Here is a 25,989-nt window from a genome sequence, read left to right on the forward strand (position 1 = left end):
TTTTCATCTTGCAATAAGGGATGGTTTTGTACAACAGTCAGGTAGATGGTTAGAATTCATTCAACTTACTTGGGAACAATCCCCCCCTCAATATCCATCAATTTACATCCAAAAGTTTTTGACTTGGCGTGTTCCAGTCATGCCAGTTGTTAATTTTTCGACCCATCACATTAACATGAGCTTTCAGGTTGTTTTTGTCACACATATTTATTTATGTAATTAATCAATTATGTGTTTTTGGCCCCCATATATAAGAGGTATAAATAAGAGGTATAAATAAACATGAGCTTTCAGGTTGTTTTTGTCTTATCTATGTAATTAATAAATTCTGTGTTTTAAGCCCCCATATAACGAGTTCAGCCTGTGTGAGGAGGGGGGGGGGTGAATAAGAAGTGTGTCATGGCTTACCATTAAGTCTACATCCATGAAGTATGGTTTCTCAGGTGACCCATCATTGATTCTAACATCCTCACAGAAACACAACAACAGAGTGTCTACAGCCATCTACGGACACAAATTCAACATTATCTTAAATCTCAAATCACAGAGCAAAGCAATTTCAGTAAATTGTACAAAATCTCCCACTTTGTGATCTAAAGGGCCAGTCACACTGCAGCGATGACGAAAATGATAACGATCGCGACGCAAAGAGAACACGCTCTATTGGTTGCTCCGCGCAGAATACATGCAGGCTTATTCAACCAATCGAGGGCGTGCATTGTTAATTTGATCGTTATCATTTTTGTAAATCGCTGCAGTGTGACTCGCCCTTTATACTTGATATTTTGTCCTTGAAAAGAAAAAGTAGGAACATTCATTGATTGAGTACAAGGGTGAACCTACATACACATGGTGTAAGCTTTAATACAATTTGCTGGCTATTTAACCACAAATAGTCTGTTTTTCCCAAGGGCAACAACATTGCAAATCAGACTTATGTAGGAAAATATCATGCCTGTTACGTAAGTTGACAAAATAACTACATCAGAGAGATAAATATTGTTTTATGATTTACACCACTTCAATGTGTGATAAGCAATGCAGACTCAGTACTAAGGAATCTGCTCTAGAATGTGAGGGTTGTGGGTTCGAATCCCATCTGAGCAGTATGCCTGAGGACTCTTTTGCCCACAGAACTCAGGAAAGTTCCGAGTATACAGTTATTATCACACATCAGTTTAGAATAGAACCAAGAATGAATAAACCCCTTGCATTGGCCACCATAGCTGGGGTCAAATAATGACAAATGTGCACGCGCCGCGCACAACTCTTAGCCAATGATAGGTCTTCATTGAACTCAGTGAGGGCGCTGTTTGGGTTTTGTGACGTCACTTGCAAGGGGTCTATAGATCTTAACGTCATCACAGTACGGTCCCCCTTTGTTTAGAGGTCTAAAGAACGTTTCTCAATATGGACTCAATTTCACTGAGAGCTAAGATTGATCTTAACTGCAAATCACTCTTTGATAGCTAATGTGATATCACAATACAAATCTCTATAGCAAAACTGACATCTCATCTTAGCATGAATCTTGGTGATTTGTGAAAGTAGCCCCTGTGGAGTGTGCGCCATGCAGACCAATAGCTGTGCATTTCCAATGTTGTTATATTACAATAGGGCGGAGAGATGATGTCAGAGCATCAGGTTTACAAGTTTCTGCTTTTGTGTTTTGCAGAGCTGGGTGGTAACTGGTTTGAGAAGAACAAATCTCGGTGTGAAGTGATGTTTTTTTTCATCCACTTCCAATGCATTATGGGAAACAGATGTATTAGGGGGGTAATCAAACTCTGGTTTAATTTAGGAAAATTATTCACAAAATGGTTTTAAAAAAACCTTTCAAAATTTGATAATGGATAGTTCTAAGCCTCAAGGTAAACCATTCTCTATACAATCTAATCTAGCAAAGTTTGCGGTACACCATAATATGAAAAAAATCTCTTTATCAGTTTGTGTGTGGGTCTGAAAAGAAAACGTGATAACGACTCATTTGATCAGTATGGTCTAATCGTCTTCAGGAGAAAAATAAAGACTTTCTCTTTAGACTCTTGAAGATGATTACTGCATACTGATCGAAACTTTGAGTGATTAACTCAATAGTTCTTTTCAGATCTGCCATCGGCTCCATCAAGAGCAACAAATTATCTCATTGAGAGATTTCATATAGATGGGGTTACTGCAAAACCTTACTGTATCTCCGAAATGCAAAATGTCCACTCCTACTTGTTTATACACCTGTCAATCATGAATCAAGGACCCGCCCACCTTACCTCATACACACTCAGGAAACAGCTGGCGGTAAAGTATGCAAATATGGCCCCAATAAATAGGGACACTGCATAGAAGATTATACTCTCATTGGTCTAGACAGGGTGGGGGTTGAACGAGTATACAGGGTGGGGAAGAGGTTGGGGATTCAAGCACATAGGGATACAGTGACACAGAGAGTGGGGAACAAAAGCACACATAGTGGGGAATACATAGACACACAGGGTGGGGGTAGAAAAGCACACATAGTGAGGAATACATAGACAAGTACAGGGTGGGATACGAGCAAACATAGAATGAGGGGTAACACAAACACACAGGGTGGGGGGGGCACATACATGCACACAGGGTGGGGGTATAAAAGCACACATAGTGGGGAATACATAGACAAGTACAGGGTGGGATACGAGCAAACATAGAATGAGGGGTAACACAAACACACAGGGTGGGGGGGGGCACATACAAGCACACAAGATGGGGATACACCATCACACAGATATACAGGCAGATAGGGTGGGGAACACATTGATACACAGGGTAGGAAATGTATTGACACACACACATGGGGTGGGATAAACACAAGCATACAGAGTAGGGGAGAGATAAAAATAGGGAGAGAACAACTTTAAGAAAATTTTACAAACTTTACCGAGTGAAAATCCCACAGCAACTGGTCGAGTTGATCTGGAATTCCCACAATCCCAAACCAAACATAGCATCAAGTCACAAGTAATCATCAAAGAGTTGAGTCTTAACATCTCATACTCAAATTGAGTTGTTGATCTTTGAAAGAGCTCATTTGATAATGTGTCAATTTATGCTTTGGATGGTTGGGTAGAGAAGACACAAGGGGTGGAGTAGTACAGTGAATTGGTGTGCATGCAGTCTGACCTTATCAATACCATGCAGTTGTAGTTGTATCACTAAATTGCTTGTTCATACCGGTTTAAACCAGCTCTAACCGGTTCATACAGGTTCAGCCAGATCAATAGGATGTAACATTCAGTATCAACGTACAGGTACATCACATCCAATGGGGGACTTTTGGGGTGCTAGGTGTAAATAGACTTACCACGAAAAATCCATTGCTCTAAGTAATGTGCGCATGCTAAAAACTACATCAACAATGGACATTAACCTGGTAAGTCTGCTGTCACCAAAGTCCCAAAGTCTCCCATAAGAGCAACATTTTCTTTCCACTATTTTCAAATTCAGATCTTTTGAAAAGATTTGTGATTTTTTTTTAAGAAATGAAAGATACACTACAACAAAAGATAAAACAGTCAGAACTTTCAACCTGCAAACTGCATTCAATGTACCACTCCTCCCCGCTGCGTCTTTAAATAGCGCCCTCGCGGGCCATACCTCATAGATCGACATGAAAGCGCCGGCAACCAGGTAGGCGAAAATGCAGGCAACGAATATGGGTACAGCATAGAAATGGAGCTGAGGCAATGTCTGTCGATGAGAACACAAGCGTAGCAAGACGAAAACGACAGCCCAGTAGCAAAAAAAATTTGGGTGGATTTTTTTGTTTTACATATTTAACAAACGGAGGGGTGTTTCACAGGCGGGGTAACGACGATTCCAAATCAGAATGGAAAACAAAAGAAAAATTAGAATGAAATGAAATTATAGTTAGAAAAAAGATCAACAAGCATTAGGGTGCGTTCAATTAGTTTCCCTGTGTCGACCCCCCGGTGCTCATTCGGGAGTGCCCCTGACAAGAGCTAATCGAACGATCACACTCGCCTCTCAACAATCCACAAGCAGGGCACTGGGGGCTGACCCGAGTGAGCCCCTGGAATGACGTCAAAGCTGTTTGAACGTACCATGGGCAGACCAGGGTAGACCTGAGGAAGATACTCGAACGCACACATAGACTCAATTAAATCCCGGTCAAGGGTTACTTGAAGTGTCATGTTACAGTGCATTTTACAAAATTATGTGTATGCCATGAAACATCTTACATGATGCTTAAAATCTGGACCAAATAAATTGTTATTTTTATTTAACCCTCCTACTATTGATATTGGATGGTCAAACAGTAGGAGGGTTGAACTTGAACAAAAACCGTCTACTTTGCATAAATGCATCATATTTTTTATGTAATTCTTGTCATTAAAGGAAGAAAACACTTTTGGTTGTCTGAAAACAATTCATTTCACAACTGCCACATTAATAAAGTAACCATTGACCAGACTAAATAGGCCTAAAGAAAGAAATACAAAGGGAGGTTGCAACTTTAAGATGCAAAAAAAAAAAGGAAATCAGACCTGATACTTCTTTGTTCAAATGGTAAGGCAGATTTTTCTTTGTAAAGGGCACCTTAATGAGGCCAATTTGTACTTGAAGAATCCAAGGGGCACCAAGGCGATAAGCCATTACGTGTTAGATTTGAATATTGTCTTGTACATTGACATGCTTGATCACAAGTTACCACTGAAATTTGAATTCCTCAGACTATCGAGACAGTCTTGCGTAGTTCGGTAAGAGCTGGCAAACACCCAAACAGATTGTTGAAAATGTTCATGGCACAATGGTACAAGGGTTTGCTCATCTGGAGGTTGCTATAATTATAGCAACTGTCTCTATAGTCCGATTAGTTCAAAGCGGTAACTGTTGTCTAACCAAGTCATTGTACAAGATTATATTCAAATCTAACTCGCAAATGGCTTATTGCCTTTTGCCTTTGTGAAGTATCAGGGCTGGTTATAGTTTTAAAAGAAGAGATGCATTCAGTTCAGAGTGTTCACGATACAAATCAACATTCTGACAAATTTCAATAACTGTTAAAAAAGGTATTGCTTGTCAATTAAAAAATAACATTTAGGACTAATCTTCACACTAATTTATCAAGGAGTATTTGTTGATAAAAGTTGATTTTGTCTTTGACTTTGAAGGCATGTTAAAATACCTTTTTTTTTTTTTAACCCCGTTTTGGAAAGTGTATTTGAAAGGGAATTGATTATAATTTCTTTCTTTCTTAAGAAAAATGTTGTCATCTCAAATTTAAATTCATGCAAAATAAACTTCATGCCTCATGATAGCCAAATGCCATGGGGCCGATACTCCACTCACCACAAGATCAAATGGCCCCATCTAAATAAATTTGAATAGATTTGAATAAATTTGGAACAGATTTGAATAGTTTGGACATGCTTCAGAACAAAATAACTCCTCTGGCACAAGGGACACGTCAAATAAAAGAGAAAGAATTAGGTGAGTGTGAGAAAAAAATAGAACAACAATTTGACGGCTCAAAGCTGGAAGGTCCTTATAAAATGCATTTTCATATCAACAAGGGTGATAAATGTAACTGAAATTGATTAATAATTTGGGTTGAACAAAGACAATTTTTATGAAATCCACACAAATTGTAATGAGGACCTTCCAGTCTTGAGTCAACGATAAGCAGTGTAGCAAGTGAACTTTAAACTAAATTACAACAAAACAATCATTACAAAACTTTTTTGTTTTTTAAAACCAAATTCACAGTATTTTTGACCACATGAGGGTGGATTAACCTTATTAATTTGTGTAATAAAACAAGTAAAGCCACCTTGTTTTTCATTGATTTTTTTTATCATTTATCAGTCAACATAAGATAAAACTGTGATGCAGGGGGGCTAGGGAAATAGCGGCCCTCATGTGGTCAAAAATAGTCAATTGGAATTCAGTTTAAAGTAGTTTCAATGTTTACAATGGCAACGATTTTTTTTTTTTCAAAGTTATGCAAAATTTCAGCTTTCCTTTTGACTTTTGATGACTAAATCAAGTAGAATTATTTTGGAATATGAAGTCCAATGAAAAACTTCAGATCAGGTAAAAGATTTCATGATTTGAGTCCATAATGTCGGAAAATTTAAAAACATGTCAACCCAGTGGACACTATTGGTAATTACTCAAAACAATTGTTGGCATAAAAACTTACTGGGTAACGAGTAATGGAGAGCTGTTGATAGTATAAAACATTGTGAGAAATGCCCCCTCTGAAGTAACGTAGTTTTCAGGAAAGAAGCAGTTTTCCGCGATTTTGATTTTGAGACCTCACATTTAGATTTTGAGGTCTCAAAATCAAGCATCTGAAAGCACACAACTTCGTGTGACAAGGGTGTTTTTTCTTTCATTATTATCTCACATCTTCGACGACCAATTGAGCTCAAATTATTGCAGGTTTGTTTTTATTTTATGGCATATGTTGAGATACAGCAAGTGAGAAGACTGGTCTTTGACAATTACCAATAGCGTCCGGTGTCTTTAATAACAAATGCCTTTTTGAATGAAAATGAAATGTGCGTTCTTAATGTAGTTTTTGCATTAAACAACTCATTGAATGATCTTTTTAATGTTTTGATTTCTTTGTCAGATGACCTTTCTTTTGCTCGGTCAAATCCAGAAATGTTTGCCCTAATTACCATAATGCTTTACCCGTAAAACTGATAAAACAACTGTACAACCCAAAACAAAAAGTAAAAAAAAAAAAAAAAATTAAAGGCAGGTTTGTGCTAACCCAGCTTTATTTTGTGGTATTCAAAGCTGCCACACAATACTTTTGTTGATGTGTTTTGGTTTCGTGTTTTTTTGGACTTTTTTTATAACCGTTTCCTTGTGTAGTTTTATGAATTTTGAAACTTTTGTAATATTTTTATTTTTATTTGTAATTTTGTAATATTTTTATTCTCTCTATAAATGCTGGTCGTCATGTTTGCATTTTCAAAAAACCAATAATACAAATTGATTTACGTGTTTGTAAACAAAAGAAAGGTCTATTGTTTGGAGCTTGTGAATGAGAATCCTGTGAGACAAACTTACCCCCATGATGGCAAGGCCACAGACAGCAGTCAGGGCAACCACAGCGAGCTTCCCCAAGAACAGGACAAAGTCTCCGACGCAGTTGATGGCGGCTACACGTAGAGCATTGGAGAGCAGTATGATGAAAGCCTGGCGGTTTAACACAAAGAATTCTCATACTGTTCTTTCGTCCCATTTAATTTTATTTCATTTCTTCAGGGCCCAATGTCATAGATTTGCTGAAGCACAAAAGGTTACTGGCCAAACTAAAATGCCATGTCTACAATTTATGACTGGTATCCTGCTTATCTTAAGCAATTATATGAAATTGGGCCTTGGTTGAAAAGCCAAGGACTCTCAAAAAAGTGAACTTCATCACATGTGTCCTTAGCAACATCACATGTGTCCTTAGCAACACACTTAGCAACAATCATAGCCGTAGCTGTAGCCACCAATTCAGATACTGCTTAACTCTCTAAGTAACCAAATCTTTGTCAAGAACCCATTGGAGAGAAGGCAAAGAAATTTTCAGTTTTAGTTGGGGAGGAAAATCCTAGAGATTTATACCAGGGAAAACCCACATCATCAGGTAAGGACTAAAAATTTAACACACGTAGTTCCCAGCGTGATTCGAACCGGGGTCTAGAGTTGGAAGGTGAGAAAAGATATCACTACGCCAATATGTCCATCCTTGCAAAGGGGAACTACATATACATGTACAGCTACACTATGTCTGATTTGCAAGTGGCAATGATATTCCAAGTATCAATTCACAATAAGGCGGCAGACTATTTTCTCATCTGCTTAAGTTTTGTTACTAATACCAGAAAAACTGCACCATTCACAACTCTTATTTCATCATAGAACCCCTTTTTCTTATAAAAGATTCCACTTTGATTAATCCAGTCAATCAGATATATTTAGGCTATTCCTCAAATTTAAGCCGTGTCCGAATTAGCGGCTACAGCTACGGCTACGGCTAGATTTCTGCGTCATCGTACGTGGAAGAATAGGACATCCTTAGCAACACACTTAGCAACAGTCGTAGCCGCAGCTGTAGCCACCAATTCAGATACTGCTTAAAGGCAGTGGACACTATTGGTAATTACTCAAAATAACTATCATCATAAAACCTTTCTTGATTACGAGTAATGGGGAGAGGTTGATAGTATAAAACATTGTGAGAAACAGCTCCCTCTGAAGTGGCGTAGTTTTCGAGAAAGAAGTAATTTTCCACGAATTTGATTTCAAGACCTCAAGTTTAGAATTTGAGGTCTCGAAATCAAGCATCAGAAAGCACACAACTTCGTATGACAAGGGTGTTTTTTTATCTTTCATTATTATCTCGCAACTTCGACGACCGATTGAGCTCAAATTTTCACAGGTTTGTTATTTTATGCATATGTTGAGATACACCAACTGTGAAGACTAGTTTTTGACAATTACCACTAGTGTCCACTGTCTTTAACTCTCTAAGTAATCAATCTTTGTCATCTCAAAAGTGACTTTCACAAACCTTTTGGGCAGAACTGCAGAATCCACCGCCCTCAATTGCTGGAAAAGAAAATGGGTAAACAAATGTTTAAATTTCTCCACTACACCAACCTGACAGCCCTGATATTGAAAATCAATGGCAATAAAAACCTTTGATTAGAAGCCTACAGCAGCGTTTGAACGTAAAAAGCATTTTAAGAAAGATTTCTTTAAGAAGTTATGATAGCTTTTAGATACAACAAAATTAATGCCCAAAAATTTGAATCCGAGACAATGCTTCTCAGATTGTTGGTGCGTGTGATTAGCTTCCCCGAGTCGACCCTGGTGTGTGGCGTTTTCTTTTACGAGGACGAACGTGCAGATAATTACTCACGTTCGTCCAGGGGAAAAAAAGCCACACACCAGGGTCGACCCAGGGAAGCTAAACGAACGCACCCAGTGTATTCCTATTTGGATTATTTTCCCTGCAAAGACATTATCGCTTTGGCGATATCTTAAAAATGGAACTACCTTTTGAAATTAAATATTCACCTGTTGGTTTTATGGTACACATCTACATTTATATAGGATTATAACAATCCAACGGGTTCCAAACACCAAAGGTGTACTTTTGCCTTTGAGCATTGCTATGAACATGAGTCCTGTTTTGATCAAGTCTACTGCGTCTGCCTATAAATGCCTTTATTTTTTGGACATTCTCTCTCGAGGAGAAAAACAAATCTTAAATCTTGAAGACACTTTACCGATAACGATGTACGCATTCTCATTCAGAAACTTGAGGAACTTCTCCAGACACCAGAGGCAGCAAGACATGCAGCGCAGAATAAACTTGGCCACACTGTTCTCCGAACCCTTGAATCTGAGTTGTTTTTTTTTTTTCAAGGAAGGAAAACACAGATTATTCATTCATGGTAAAAGAATTGTGTAGCAATAGAAAACAATACAACAAGATAATAAAATTGGCCGAGTACATTTTCAAGTATGAACAAGTTATTAGAATCTCCTTTGTTCTGAAAAGAACAAGTTGCTTAAACCTGAAAAACTAAAACCGGATCCGACCTACTTCATCTTAATCCATATCTAATCAGACTAAGTGAACAGATGTTTATATTTGCTATGTTTGGTTTATTCTGAATTAAACCAGACTAAACCAGATCCAACCTACTTCATCTGGATCCACAGCAGGATTGCTCGAGGGATCTTAACCAGCAGGATGATGAAGGCACCAAACACCATGGAGCCAAGATGGTTCTTGATGAGCAGCCCGATGGACCTCAGAATGGGAGAGCTGTAGTTCTCCTTATCTCTACAATAGAAATAAATAAAAATTAATAACAATAGTAGATGTCATAATTGCAACATGGATATAAAGTGTGCCTGGACGACAATAGGGCTGGTTGACGATTTAGGTCCAGAATGCCAAACAGCTTTGAAAAAACTGGAGAAGAACACTGGGCTTGTATGACAAAATGGTCAGGGGCCAGTTTCATAAAGCTGTTTAGCAGAAAAAATGCTTGACAAATTTATTTGCTTATCAAAAATTTAGTGGGGCACCAGTCACAGCATGAAGTGATTTCAGCTGGTAACTTGTTCCTGTTAAGCAAGTTTGTGTGCTTAATTACATGCTTTATGAAATTGGATCCTGGTCCCTTGTGAATACATTTAATTTTATAACTTAAATAATCATTGTGAACATTGGAAACTTGACTAACCCATACCTTGTAAAGTACCAGTCCACGACGCAGGCTGCAATGACAAACTGATGACATGCCAGGATGAACTCTGCAGTCCATATGAACCCGATGGCGTGGTACCACCACATGTAGGTCACCGGCTCAGGGGGGTCATAGATCACATGACCCGTCTCGGGGTTAATTTTAGGCGTTCCTGTGAAGGAGAAAGCAGGAACATTAAAACCCTCCCACACATATATGTAGGTACCACAGACTGCCACAAAGGACCATACCTTCCAGGCTAGCATTGGGTACATGGATTCCCGTTTGTACAGTTGGCTCTTGTGGCATTTGACTTGTGTCGCAAGCCCTAATCAGAGAAGTGTAGCCCTCTCCTTGAAGTGACCATCTCACCGTGTGATGTTAGGCGATCTCTTATTTAAAAAAGATGTGGTGGAGCAAGATGTGGCAAACCAGAACTTTAGCTAGGTTTTAAAGCCAATGGACCCTTTCAGTAAACAGTATTGTCCAAGGCCCACACTTCGTGTATCACAACTTCTATATAAAATAACAAACCTGTGAAAATTTAGGCTCAATCGGTCATCGGAGTCGGGAGAAAATAACGGGAAAACCCACCCTTGTATCCGCACGTTTTTTCATATCATGACATGTTTAAAATAAATCGGTATTCCTTGTGTCGAGAATTGATATTGCTTTAATGTTTTCTCAAAAAGTAATACATTTCATGGAATAATATCTCAAAAGAAGTCTTGTCTTTCACCACTACCTTCTGTAAACCCTGTAAGTTGTTTGTAAATCTGTGAACTTTCACTTTTTTTACTGTACCGAAAGGGTCCAATGGCTTTAAGGCATTGCATGGTGAGGTACCAATTATATTCAATTTGTGGTAACACCATTTGCTTTACGAGCTAACTCTTTGGCAGTAATAATAATGAGAAGTCGATCCACTTAGCAAAAGTAGTAGTCCTGACCGATTTCTACCTTCCGCCCAGGTAGTAGTTAATAAGCAGGGCATGTGTATATCTACTTGCTGGGTATATTATGTTCTTTTGAGAACTTGTCTTGCTATATACTCAACGTAGATTTTACTCAAAGTAGATTTTTGGGAATTCAGGAGACTTCTCAGTTCTGAAAAAAACTGTCCTGCTTTTTAACTACTATCTGGACCGAAGGTAGGACATCGTCCGGAAATTTGTCATAATCATAACTTTTCTACCATCGACGAGACTTGAAAGGTGTATTTTTCTAACCTGTGGCCGAGATGCAGACAAACACAACGAGGACGTAGACGAAGAACAAGATGAGAATGAGGAACGTCCAGATCGGTTGGATGAGAAGGAACGGCATGGCTGAGATGGCCTTGCCTGCCTGGCCAAGAAGCTCCACGGTGAAGGCAACTCGTTTCCTCATCACTAGGATCACCAAGAGGAGGATCACCTGAAGGAGAGCGTCAAGACATTCATGGTTTACAGAGATGGCTATGATCATGTGACTATTTAAATGGGAACGTATACCTTTGGTCTTTGGAACCGTTTGATTGTTTCAATCAGATGTATACCATAAAACTCACCTGTTAAACTTCATTTCAAAAGGTGGTAGCGTTTTTCGAGAAAGCGCTAAAAATCAATAGCGTTATACAAGCACTCCTTTCAAGAAGATGGCCAAGTACAGAGTTTGAGGGAACTCGCTGGGGCAAACTGATGAGGCCCAGAGGAGCTCTGTTCCAAAGTGGCCCACCCAATTGTGTCCCAAGAGCCCAAGAAGGGTGAAGCAGACACGCCGGCTGAGGGGCATTGGGGGTTGTGAGCCCCATCAGGACCCTTGTCTGGGAGGAGCGACAGCCCTCCCAGTAGATAGCCAAGAACGACCGATTACAACTACTTTAAGTAGCACTAATAATATTAATAGTGGCTTCTTAACAATAAGTGCACTGGGTTCTTTTATGAGCGTTACACAACACATGGAACCAATTGCTTTACGTCCCATCCGAAGGACAAAGCAACATAGTTAAGTGTACTTCAGACATAGGTGTCACGACTGGGACTCGAACCCCCACTCTGCTGACCAGAAACAACAGAGCTTGAGTCGGGTGCTCTTAGTTAACCGCTAGGCCATGACACGCCACATACTTGGAATGTGACCTACAACATGGTTGCAGCACCAGAATCTACTCACCGTGAAGACCGTAGCCAAGATGGAGTAGACAAGGAAAGACATGACGTTACGTTGAGCTGCCTCTAACTCTACCTCCATAGCATCTAGCTCCTTCTTCTGAAGGACATAGGTTACCCAGAGGGCCACAGTACCACCTTCAAACAAAGCAACACATCAATCAATACCAGGTCTGTATGCTTCGTTTTTGAAAGGGCAATGGCACTAAAGCATTTTCTCCTCGGTAGAGGGCACCCTATGAGGAAATGTTTAATTCCTACTGGAGCATTTCGAGGGGCACCAAGGCAATGACCAGGGGGCATGGAGGCAATCGCCTTTGTACACAAAGGCCTGCAATACACACTAGTTACTAATAAACACCACTAGAACAGAAAAATTTGCATAATACTCTGCTCTTATGCTAAAAATAGAAGCTCAGTGACCGGATCTCAGACAAAGTGTCAAATTTCATTGCTCATGCGCACACTATGTCAAAACTTTTTTCTTTTCAGGGATCTTTTCGCAGAATCGGGGATTGCTGTCAGCTTTGGGGTGTGTGTGTTTTGTGTCTCCACTTACCAACAGCACCAACAATGGCAACGATGTAGATGACCCAAACAATGAACTGAGCAACAAGACGAATCAGGAATACCATGATGAATGCCAGCACTATCAAAGAAAATAAGTTAAACAAATAATGTTACAAGTTAAAGGAACAGGTTGCCTCGGATCGGTCGAGTTGGTCTTTGAAAAGCGTTTGTAATTGTTTGTTAAAAAAATGCATATGGTTAGAAAGATAATTTAAAAGTAGAATACAATAATCCACACAAGTTTGCCTCAAACATGCATGGTTTTCCTTTTACTTTGCAAACTAACACGATCAGCCATTTATAGGAGTCAAAAATTTAACTCCCATAAATGGCCAACCATGTTAGTCGACAAGAAAAAAGGAAAACCACGCAATTTCGAGTGATAAGTACTTGTGTGGATCATTTACATTATATTCTACTTTTAAAATACCTTTCTAATCATATGCATTTTATAACAAACGGTTACAAATGCTTTGAAAAGACCAACTCGACCGATCCAAGGCAATGTGTTCTTTTAAGATCAAACAAGTTAAATCTAAGAACTCACTTCGTAGCAGTGAAGTTAACTGGTTAATAACATGAATTTTCCAGCAGATTTTCTACCTCCTAAGGTACATGTAGTACTTAATAAACAGAGCAGTTCTTTTCAGAACAACAATTAGTCTCTCCAATTCCGAAATCTACTCCGCAACAGTAGAATAAATAGCAAGACAAGTTCTTAATAACAAATCTACAAAATTGTGTTACCGCAACTGAACAAAAAAATATATTCACAGGGCTCATACATATTCAAAATGTTGAGTTTGAGTTCGATAGAAAACCTTTCATTTTAAACTAGTATTGAAGTAATTATATCAATCCAGACAAAGTAGATAAATCTTTTTTTTTTTTGATGTCTAAGTACATGTTTAAAGGGAAGGTACACGTTTGGTAATTGTCAAAGACCAGTCTTCTCACTTGGTGTATCCCAACATAAGCATAAAATAACAAGCCTGAGAAAATTTGAGCTAAATTGGTCTTCAAAGTTGCGAGAAAACAATGAGAGAAAAAACACCCTTGTTGGACGAATTATTTTTTTGTGTGTTTTCAGATAGGAATAAAAAACTTACTGGTACAGTAAACATTTTGAGTAACAATCCCTGTGGTCTTGTAAATCTTCCCAATAAGTTTGACCTCTGATTTTATAGGCTAAAACTATCGGAAAGTTAACGGAACAGTGTACTCACGTAACGCAATGCCGCACATGCCCAGTATGGCCCAGCGAGCCATGTAGAGATCAGCCATGACCTTAGAGATGAGACGAGATGAATTCAAGAAGCTAATCAACTTCTCAATGGTGTCTTTACTCAACTCTGTAATGTCCTTAGGTACACAGCGGTTCAAGAGAACATCACTAGAAACAGAAAATTTAAATACATTTGAAAAAAATCTTAGTCTCCGCCCTCTGGACAAGCCAGCACTGGACCCCAATGAGCTGCTTAAAGCACAAAAAGTAGCTAAGCACTATAGCAATTGTGCTTACCAGAATAAGGTTACCAGCCAAACTACCATCTAACATGTACAATTTGTGACTGGTATCCTGCTCATTTCTGCTAAGCAGGAAATTAAGTGTCACAGAATTTTAAATACATTTTTAATAATCTCATTAGTCTCCCCCTCCCCCCCCCCCCTCTGGAAAAGCCACTACTGGACCCAATTTCATAGAGCTGCTTAAGCACAAATAGTAGCTACATGAAAGATGAAAGCACTATACCAACTATGCTTACCAGAGTAAGGTTACCAGCCATACCACCATGTCACATGTGCAATTTGTGATGGTATCCTGCTTGTTTATGCTAAGCAGGAAATTGTTAAGCAATATTTTCAGCTTAAGCAGCTCTATGAAATTGCACTCTAGGTTTAATTTCATAAAGCATGCTTTAAAAGCTACCGTTCAGGATACCAGTCACAAATTATACAAGTGGCACTGTAGTTTGGCATGTAACCTTATTCTGATCAGCATAATTTGGTTGTACTGAGCTAGTTATTGTGGTTTAAGCAGCGCTAAGACACTGGCTGCTAAATGCGCCGCAGCACCTTCTAAACCCTTATACGATGTTACATAATTCTTTTTCTGTTGTGGTATCCCCTCCTAGTGATCCCTTTGAGTTGCTTGTTAATTGTTTTCATTCGCTCACACCGTATTCATTTGCGTTGCTATAAATAGAAATGTTCTTGTTGGTGATTGTTTATGCCTCTGACGTCAATCCCTTTTTGGATCGAAAGCTAAGGCAATCTCCCCTAACTATATTAATTTTGGTTTTTACCCATATACACCGATGTGTGTTAGCACTGTATCCTCAGTACTTTCCCGAATCCTGTGAAAAAAATATCACAGGCATGTTACTCAGGTGGGATTCCAACCCACGACCCTTGCAATTCTAGAGCAGTATCTTACCAACTAGTTTCTTTACAATATTATTATATACCTTGCAAGGGCTACAGAGGGGCACGGTCCGTCCACCCCTTGGGTTGTACCGATGTAGTCCTCCACCTTCACGTTATAATCGCAAAGCATAGATCCTGTCTCCTCGGCGAACATCTTTAAGTCTGAAGTGGTATTCAGCATCTCCTCGGGACACTCCTTGACGCAGATTTCAAGAGAGGGAAACGGCTGCCGAACATCCATGAAGAACACCCGCCTAAAATATTTGAAATAATTCATGACTCTTGAATTATGGCTCACAATTCATGATTTATGATAATTCATTTACAATGAACAAGTGACATTTCAGGGTTTACAATTCTTGCTTCAAGATTTATTTGAGTTAATCTGACTAAATTAATTTGGAAAAATACAAAGAAACACATCTAAACTTTACATAGTTGAGATAAAAAGAATAAATTTAGGTTTCAAGGTTCAGGATATATGATTTACGATTCCCGACTCACAATTCTGAACTGATTCATGATTCAAGATTCAAGAATGACAAATTCCGTTCCCAATTCCTGATTCCTGATTCTCTACTAAATATTCCAATTTCATGTTTCATGATTTATGATTCAAGATTGATGATTCTCCATTCCTTATTCCCTATTCATGATTGCAAGTTCATGATTCACAATAAAAGAGTCAAAACTTTATTGAGTCATGATTCGTGGTTAAAAAGTCTTAATTCTTTACCACACTAATACTAAAAGATAGTCACAAGAAAACTTTGTCTTTGTTCATCCTAAACTGTTGTCACCTACACAGCACTCCATTCAAAAAAACTGTAGCCTTTTGCTTTAACCACTTCTTTGTAATCTATCTATACACCGCTTGAGCCAAGATTCATAAAAACAACTTGAAACAAGCCTAACTATGAGGAACTTACGGTCTCTCTGTCATATCCATGCCAGAGTTTGAAATGTTAGCAATCTCAGGGTTGTCCATTCCACAGATGTTACCATAGCTGTCGTAGCCATAGATCAGTCGCAGCACGTTGCCAGTGGCGATGGAGTAACCAGCAATGAAAAACTGTAAATGAAAATGTTAAGAAAGTATTTGAATACTCGCATTTTAAAAGGAATTTAGGTATTTAAGTCAAAGTAAGTTTCAGCAACATGTAAGGAAAGATAAACAGTGTGGTACATGTAAGTAACCATTTCGATTTTTCAACTGCTTGTGTATTCAAAAAGTAAGTTGAGATAGAAAAACAAAACTGGACTAGAGCAGGGTTTGAACCAACATTAATGTGCCGGCTTTCTACATAATTTGCTATCTAGCCCGATGTAGGTTCCAGGCCTGCAACCTTTTAATTAGGCATCTGAATTGGTATGTGCAACAAGGATGATCTTTCTTTCTTAACTCTCATGCATCTGCGATGACCAATAAAGTCCAAATTTTCACTGACTTGTTATTTTGTGCATATGTTGGGATACACAAAGTGATAATACTGGTCATTGGCAATTACCAGACGTGTCCAGTGCCTTTAAAATAAACAATAGATATGAATGATACATAAACAAACCATGCAGCAGGCCTTTATGTTTTGCATTAGTGCAATGAAGAGAATATTTTCATTCTTTGTGCCACTAATCTCTGCTTGGCCTCATCAACATTCCAATGTCATCTCATGACTAATAATTCCCAATCCCTGCACTCGAGTGCACTCATAAATATTCATAGTAAATCTTAGTAGACCAACTCACCATTCCGATCCAAAAGAAGACGAAGAGGATGCAACATAAGCAATCTGTGCATGATCTCTTCTCAATTGGCGTCAACTTCCCCGAGTCTGGGGCCTGAAACAGAATAAATAACATTCATGTTCACATTTCAAAACAACAACCATGGCTCAATTTCAACATATCTCCTGCAGACCCACATTGCTAAAAGCTCTCTGTGTGGAAGACGTTGCTCATGTTTATTCACTATCACTCAAAAAACGTGTCAAAATGATTTTGTTTTCTTGCTTTTTTTCGCAGATTCAGAAAGCACTAATGATGAGCGAATGGCTCAAGGTTGCTCAAATGAAAGAATATTTGAATAAATTGCAAAGGTCATAACAAATGTTTAAAGTTGTACCTGATGAGCGGAGGGATGGCTCAAGGTTGCTGGAATGCGGTGTAGGCCAAACCAAATCAAGACTAATCAAGTATAAAAAATATTTTGTCTGTCATTTGTTCATGTTTGTGCTGTTTTATTTTTTTGTATCTTGTTTCATTTTAAGCTCCTTAACTTTCAGTGTCATGGTCCTACGTGTACAATATACTTCATGTACTCACAAAGTGTCATCAATTGTTTACATTACCCTACATTTAGTAATCACAAGAGGGCATTACCACTCAATAAATACTATTGACTTTGGGATCTACAGAACCAAAGCAATCATATTTTGTTTTATGGTGAGAAATACTTTTTTTAATTTTTTTTCTAAAGCTTGGCATTTAAGGTTCAAAGCAACCCCCAAAAAGCGGGCAGTGAAGCACACATAATGCTCATAATGACTTTTAACTCCAGCTTGTGTATGCTACATGTATGTACGTAAGTTCAGCTGATAGGTGAAAACTTGGAGCACATCAATACAAAAAACAAATTAGTGTCATCTCTAAAGTTGGTCATGCTGGTGAGTAAGAAATCCAGAACAACTTGAATCATGGATGGTGGCGTCCTGAATAAAAGGATCACCAACCAAAGACTCTGTGACTAATCAGGAAATTAGTTATTAATATTAATATTAATATAACAGGGGTGTCAACTCATGTCATTAATCCTTTACTCAAAGTGCATACAAGTACTGTACTTAATTGCTAAGAAAGCTCATTTTGTGATTAGTCATTTTAGTTTGTCCTTAGCCTGAAATTATAGATCCCTGAGAGGGCAAGGCCATTTTCATTTTGCAAAGGGCACTTCCATTGCAAAATCTTTGCAAAAAGTCCTATTGTGAATATGCAAAAGTAAAATGGGAAACTTGGTATGTCCTAATAAGTGTCGTTGGCAGCAGCCAGCAAAGTTGGACACAGCCTAAGGTTTTGGATGACTAAATGTATATTTGGTTTGCAGTAACACCGTGTGTACTTTCTCGGTAGATTATGTTCTTCTTTGAACTTGTCTTGCTTTATATTCTATATTACCGCGGAGCAGATTTTTGGAATTCGGGAGACTTCTCAGTTGAAAAGAACGGTCCTGCTTTTGAACTATGTACTACCTGGGCGGAAGGTAAAAAATCGGCCGGGACTACTACTTTTGCTTTAGTGGACCGAGGGGACTTCTCAAAATTAGTATACATGTTATACTACATGTAGACTACATGTAGTAAATATTTCCAACATGTTAATACAAGTACACTGCGTAGGCGTACAGTATTGACACATTCAAAGGAAACTGGCCTTGTAGTTAGACTTGCCCCCTCAAACATGAACTTCCTTTGCAGCCTTTGTTTAGTCCAGCAATTGTTCCAAAGCCATTCAAAACTAGGTATGATATAACATGTATAAAGTATGTTAGAGCAAAACCAAAGTTTATACTGCAAAAAGGACTCCATTGAATGTAGTGTTACTGCTAACGGGTTTAACACCTACAAATGTATTCCTCAGTCAAGATACAAAAGTTTTGAAATCGAACAACCTCTTGGCACATGTTTCGTTGTACCCAATTCCAGACTGTATGGAAAGACCCCAGTGAATTAATCAACTGTAATGAACTTGGTTGTGTCAGATTGTTTGTCCTTTTGTGTCAAATTCATGTGAGTAACAAACTTACCAAAGCGGTAAATTGAAAACATTTGTACAAGATGTTCAAATGTTCAATGCATGAATACCAGTCGGTTCAAAAGGGGTTATTCATCTAGTCAGGTGGCCATGATGACAGGTGTTCAATTAAAGTAACAGTCAGTACACCGCCCGGAATGCTTCACAGTCGGGCCCAATTTCGTGGCTCTGCTTACCGCCGAAGAATGCCTAGTAACGCTGAGAACGCATGCAATCCGTTGCCAGAAGCGTGGAATTCCCTGCTTCCTCAAGCACTGATGTTTTGCTTACGATGTGCACACTAAGATGTATAAAATACTATGTGAAGTTTGGGCCCATTATATACACAGGTGTTAAAAAAGCTGTGAAAATTCAGAGTTGCGCTCATTACCAAGCAATTTTTTTATGCGAACAACTACCGAAGTAATTACCAATAGTGTCCAGTGCCTTTAATGGTCTTACTACAGCTAACTTACTACTACTCGGCCTTGAGGTGATTTGTATCACAGCAACGAAAGCAATCTATGAAAGTAACCTGTAAAAGCTGATTCCTCGTAGCAGTTTCAGACATGTCTATAAATCCTTGCAGGAAATTGCTTCATATTGTTTTTCTTTCTGGTTTGTGTTTGTTAATTTTTCCCCCAGACATTTGTTATTGTAATAATACAGGGTGTTGTCATTGTTGATGTTCCAGTTGACATTAGCTAATGGTGTGGTCATTGGCCTTGTTCTTGTTATCTCCTTTGTCAGTAGTGTAACAGTATCTCTCTGTTGCAGTTCAGAATGCCTACAGACTAGTGTTTAGCTTTTTAGGTCTGCAGCTTAATTTTATTTTTTTTTTTACTGAGAGTGTGTTTTCTTAATGCACTTAGATGTAATGCCTTTTAATTTGTTCTAGCCTTTTATAAATTTATTATCCAGAATTGGTAGAGCTTTCATATTTTGCCTGTAACATTTAAAGGAACACGATGCCTTGGATCGGTCGAGTTGGTCTTTGAAAAGCGTTTGTAACCGTTTGTTATAACATTCATATGATTAGAAAGATATTTTAAAAGTAGAATACAATGATCCACATAAGTATCACTCAGAATTGCGTGGTTTTCTTTTTACCTCATCAACAGGTAGGCCATTTATGGGAGTCAATTTTTTGACTCTCATAAATGGCCGACCGTGTTAGTTCGCAAAGAAAAGGGAAAACCACGCAATTTCGAGGCAAATTTGTGTGGATCATTGTGTTCTACTTTTACAACATCTTTCTAACAATGCATTTATAACAAACAATTTCAAACGCTTTTCAAAGACCAACTCGAACGATCCAAGGCAATGTGTTCCTTTAAATTCAATAAATAAATACTCTAAATACATGACCTAATATTCAAACATCAGGGCCCAAATTCATAAAGCCTGTAAGCATAAAAACTTGCTCAGCACAGACAAATCTTAACCAAAGCCAAACTTTTATAAAGTTTACATGTATACGTACATTGTTGCAACTGGTGCGCCACTCATATTTTGCTTAGTAAAGAAATTTGCTTAAAAGTATTTTCTGCTTAACAGTTTTATGAAATTGGGCACCAGGCTTGAATTCCTCATTTGACATGCTGGATACCTAGCCACCAAACTGATTTGAATATCGTAGTCATGTGGAAAAATGCACTCCTGGATTTCCCAGTGAAGTCCAGTATATTTCTGCACTGGTACTGAGGATATTTCAGGTTGCTGATTAACACTCATCTTTTATTTAATCAGGGGCGGATTTCACAAAGGAAATCCTAAGTTAGGACTATTCCTAGGCAATGCTTAGAGATAGGACTGGTCCTAAGTTAGGACCAGTAACTCATCCTAACTTAGGACTGGTCCTATCTCTTAGCATTGCCTAGGACTAGTCCTAGGTTAGGACTACCTTTGTGAAATCCACCCCAGCAACAGTACAAGAACGAAAAAGTTAAAGCCATAAACGTATGTAAAAACATAGAAGTCTCCTACGTGCCTCATTTCACACAGGATACCGCTTCATATTTTGAAAAAAAGAATTGTCTTACATCTTCCGCAGCTCCTAGACAGTTTCCACACGCCATGGTGATCAACAGCTCTCAGCTAACGCCACCTCAAATCTGTAAATCAATAACAGCAAAGAAATAAAAAGTGTCAAACAAAATGGTGCAGTTAGCATGTGACAGACCCGAGGGTCTCAAGCGCACTGGACTCGACCTCTGGTGTTTCTGACTAGCAAAGTGAGGGGTCGAGTCCCCGAGCTAATTTCATAGAGCTGATTTTAAACACAAAGGTACATTTTGCTAAGCACAGCAATTTTATGTTTTTATAACCAGAATAAGGTTACCAGCTAAACTTCCACGTCCAATGGTATGATTTGTGACTGGTATTCCAGCTCATTTCTGCTATGGATAAGCAGACAAATTTTGAACCATCATTTTCTGCTTTAAAAGCAGCTCTATGAAATTGGCCCAAGACAAATAAAGCACTATTCATAAATACCACTGACAGTTTCGCTACTCCTATTGGTGGAGAGCGCATCACGTGGGGGTGTTTAAACGGTTGATAATGACCAGCTGGAGCTGTTTATACCCGGCTGGCTTCCGCACATCAGGCGCGCGCATACGCCAATATTATCACGCGGAACGCGCAATTCATAGCTATTAGTAACAGCGCGTAATCTATTTCTAAGCACGCGCACGTAATCTATTTCTAAGTGCGCGCGCGTACATACAACCTACGGGCATCAAACAGATTCTTCACAAGTTTTTGAAAACAAAATACTTCAAACCTCAAATTTTTCGATTGTCAAAGTGTCTATAATTGTATTTTTTTTCCTTCATGTTTTTTTAACAAATGGGCATTATGAATGGGAATAAAAGAGTAGCGACTTGTATAAATGCACTTGCCTTTAGCTTGAGCCTTTTTTACACGGCAACGACCCTGCCAGTTTTAAACGCTCGTTAAAGAACTCGTCGCAACCCTTTTATTCCCTTATTTCCACATTACGTTAGAATTTTTAAGGTTTGCAATATGGTTAATGTCCAGCTGCTCAAATAATTAGTCATATATAAATAACTTATTCTGTATACATGTGTATCCAGGGACCTCCTGTGGACACTACAACAGTATTATGACAATAGTTGAGTCAATTTCCTGAATCATGAATGAAAATAATTGAGCTACCCAACCGTTAGGCTCAAGGTTGTCTGGTTTTGGTTTTTATAAAATAAAATAAATGCGGCGTACATAAAGTGAATTTTACTTTTTTTCATACCGACTTTACTGTTTGGAATTGAGCAGACATCTTTTTTTGTCTGACTTTCAGCATGGTATTAATAAATGGTTTCCAGACTTGGATTTTGATAACACTAAACAAGTAACAATGACTGAAAATATTATGTAAATTATTTTATCGAGAGGTTTAAAAGTATTGACCTGCTTAAGAGTTTTCCCCAATGGTAACAAATGCAAGGTCAGTCACATACTGCCAAAATAAATTTTGGTTTCATTAAATACTCTTTATAATTTGTGCTTTCACTGAATACGTGTAGGGCCTGCTTCTTGTAATGCTGTTTTTTATTTTTTATTTAATCCTTCTTCTGTCTGACCATATTCAATATCAATGCTACAATACTTTATTTCTACTCTATCAAACAATAGGCCTAAATGGTTAAATACAAAATTGAAAGTGATTGATAGTGGTTGGGGGGGGGGGGGGGGGGGGGGGGTCCAAAAAGCACAGCTTGTCCAGTAGAGCCCTACTTAACATGAGGTGTGTAGCTTAGACTGCTAGAGATATTAAATGCATACGGAATTTTAGTTTGTATACATAACCATGCGCTCCGCCTCAGGTCTTGAATGATGGACGAAATAACCCAGCCTGCATAACATTGTTGCAGCAGGCAACAGCAAGTTGTTTGCACATTTTGTGCCCCCATATGAAGTGAATAAAAAGTCACATGTTAAAATGGTGTCAAATCGTCAGCGTTTTCACGAAGTAGCACTCTACGTGCTTATGGATTTTTTTGTTTACATTTCTGTTGATAATGCATGAAGACCTACAATTCCATGAAGTTTCAAAGCTCAGACAGCTTTACTTTTTTAATTAGGCTCATTAGAATAGTGCTTTTATTTTTTGTTCAAACGTGGCAATTTTGGTTTCACGAAGTAGCACTCGAACCCTCTTTACCGTTGTAATGCGTGTACGCAATCGAATCAAAGTGTGGTACAAGTTGTGTGAGCGCGCGCGCTGACCTCGTTTCAAAAAGTAATACAAAATGCTGTGTTGTAGCATAGGCGAGTGCTACTTCGTGAAAACGCAAAAAGACATATTTTGCACTTTTTTGGTTTCACGAAGTAGCACGGGTCTTCTCTCGTGTCTAGTTTCATAATTAATTATGCAAATGAGTTAAAATAAGATTAATTGTTAAGTTCAAGTCATCAAGTATCTACATTGAAAATTTTAAATGGAGTTGCTTTGAAGTTTTGAAGGGAGGCGGGTTTCTAAAAAGTGTTCAGCTTCAGAGGCCGTTTTCTCCGATTGTTATTTTTTTGCTGGTATAGCAGTGAGTGCTACTTCATGAAAACGTTGACGAAATATCTCTTTTATTTAATGACACAGTGGAACTTGAAATGTTTTGTAGCCTCAACAGAGAGCAAACACAAAATAAATGGGTCTGTACAGTACAAAGAGGAATTTCTCCGCTAGTCATCAGCTCAAATTCAATGTGGTTTTGACTGAAATATCATTAGAATTAAATAAAGGAGCTGTCAATTCTCAGGACAACAATTTACAACCCATGTTTTTTTTCATTTAAATATCAAAGTCATTCATAAATCATGATTTAACCCCATGGACTTTGACAAGTATTGCTTTTGAGGGGTACCAAACAGAGTGGCTTTTTACTCAATTTTAACATGAGGTTACATGCCATGTTACCCTACATGTATGATGTTAACAAATGAATGGTTATTACCAATTAAAGAATATAGGGCGAAGAGCTCAGTTTAAAGTCCCTGACATTATTCCGCTCATTTATTGGATGGGATCAAATTCAAAGTTCTCTAAGCGTATATTTATTAGCTTAAAAATTATAAATCACCACAGGATAAATGAAACACTGAGCATTTCAACACAACACTTACTACACTTCATAAACTAGTGTGAACAAATCGACAACAAATTGATTTTTGATCACAATCAATAATATTGATATCCAGAATATTTTTCAAGGTTTCGTTCTTAGGTTTGTTTTTTCTCTACTCCTGTTGTTCATCAAGAAAATTAGGCCAATAGATCAATAAATAAAGATGAATCCGTGCTGATAACACTAGAGGGCAAAAACATACGAAAGAGGGGGGAAAATTCAAACAAATTAATTTCTTGACAATGTCAATAAAAAACAGTTTGAAAGCACAAAACAAGATGCTTCATGTCATTTTTATATCTTCCAAGAAAATCAGCCCTAAGTAACTTCTGGTTTTACTGCAAGGCACATACATGTACATGTACATTCTGCATACCCTGCGTGTCTCAAATACAACAAGCACACCCAAAAGAAACTTTTTGGGTGTGGGCTCAACTTGAACGCCACCCAGTCCGGGCAAATAGAGCCAATGGCATTACCAATTCCAAAGAGTAACTAAACTATGGCCAAGGAAATCATCTCAAAGATCATCGATGGCAGCAAATGGCCAATATAATAGCAGAAGGAAAACTGTTCTTATTTTTCAAACGGAGGCGGAAAATTCCACTGAGGCCAGCAGACCTGTAGATTTTGTTGAAGTGACGGCATCTGAAACCTGCCCCTGACAATTCACTTATCACCAGTCGCAGTTATAAACACTTTGACAGTCGGTATTGCAAAGAGAAAACAATACACACAATAGACAATTAGTTTACTTCAACGTGTCAAGGCCATCACGCAGTTAACTAGACAGGTTTCCAAGGAAACCATTAAAAAAAGTGGACCTCTCCAAGTCGCAATTAATGAAAGACCCCGACTTGCCAGGATTTCTATACTGCTTAATTGACGCACTGATACACAAAGCTCTCTCTGACTCTTTATATGTAATAATAATAATAATAATAATAAGACTTGTAATGCGCACATATCCACCCTGCTGGGTGTTCAAGGCGCAGTAAAACCAAAACAAAAACAAAAACAAAACACAAAGAAAAACAGACACAACAAAATTAGTCATTGAAAACCTGTGACATAAGATAAGTTTTGAGAAGAGACTTGAATTTTGCGGTACAAACACAAGATCGAAGATTAAGTGGTAGAGAGTTCCAGATGCGTGGCGCGGCTGAAGAAAAAGACCTGTCACCCCATGAGTGTCGAGACTTGGGTTCAATGAGGAGAAGCATGGAACTTGATCGAAGATTCCTTGATGGAGTGTAAACTTGAAGCAGTTCAGAAATATAGTGGGGAGCCTTGCCATTTAGAGCTTTGTGGACAATGAGCATCAGCTTGAAGATGATTCGTTGAGAGATAGGGAGCCAGTGTAGTTGTTTCAGAATGGGGGTGATAGAACAGGATTTTCTAGACAGTGTCACAATGCGGGCAGCAGTATTTTGGAGCCGTTGAAGTCGTGAAATCTGGTTGTTAGGTAGACTGTATAGAAGAGCATTGCCGTTGTCAAGACGAGAAGTAACAAATGCGTGAATGACCTTTTCAGTGGCACTTTTATCCAAGTACTTGCGAATCTTACCTATATTCCTGATGTGATATGATGATAAACGAACAATATTGTTGATGTGTGGCTGAAGTGTCATCGATGAATCAAAA

General features: G+C 38.4%; 1 protein-coding gene across 3 annotated transcripts in view; it reads right to left on the minus strand.

Moving 5' to 3' along the window:
- LOC117297407 (choline transporter-like protein 1) overlaps positions 1-25,989 on the minus strand; it is a 43,759-nt gene that overhangs the window by 1,484 nt on the left and 16,286 nt on the right. The window contains exons 1-16 of one of the 3 annotated variants that reach the window (XM_033780426.1): positions 24,967-24,995; positions 21,244-21,315; positions 17,162-17,254; positions 16,345-16,487; positions 15,457-15,669; positions 14,215-14,381; positions 12,978-13,067; positions 12,423-12,556; positions 11,498-11,684; positions 10,272-10,440; positions 9,719-9,859; positions 9,297-9,412; positions 8,576-8,613; positions 7,081-7,209; positions 3,631-3,723; positions 409-504 (exon numbers count right to left, since the gene is read on the minus strand). In XM_033780426.1, the coding sequence (XP_033636317.1) occupies positions 409-504; positions 3,631-3,723; positions 7,081-7,209; positions 8,576-8,613; positions 9,297-9,412; positions 9,719-9,859; positions 10,272-10,440; positions 11,498-11,684; positions 12,423-12,556; positions 12,978-13,067; positions 14,215-14,381; positions 15,457-15,669; positions 16,345-16,487; positions 17,162-17,254; positions 21,244-21,279 (1,845 nt within the window). In that variant the 5' untranslated portion in view covers positions 21,280-21,315; positions 24,967-24,995. Of the gene's footprint in view, positions 1-408; positions 505-2,267; positions 2,361-3,630; positions 3,724-7,080; positions 7,210-8,575; positions 8,614-9,296; positions 9,413-9,718; positions 9,860-10,271; positions 10,441-11,497; positions 11,685-12,422; positions 12,557-12,977; positions 13,068-14,214; positions 14,382-15,456; positions 15,670-16,344; positions 16,488-17,161; positions 17,255-21,243; positions 21,316-24,966; positions 24,996-25,989 lie in introns of those variants that run through there. The other 2 variants (XM_033780427.1, XM_033780425.1) reach the window with 2 other exon arrangements.

This window comes from Asterias rubens, chromosome 12 (assembly GCF_902459465.1).
Source record: "Asterias rubens chromosome 12, eAstRub1.3, whole genome shotgun sequence".
NCBI classification, from domain to species: Eukaryota; Metazoa; Echinodermata; class Asteroidea; order Forcipulatida; family Asteriidae; genus Asterias; species Asterias rubens.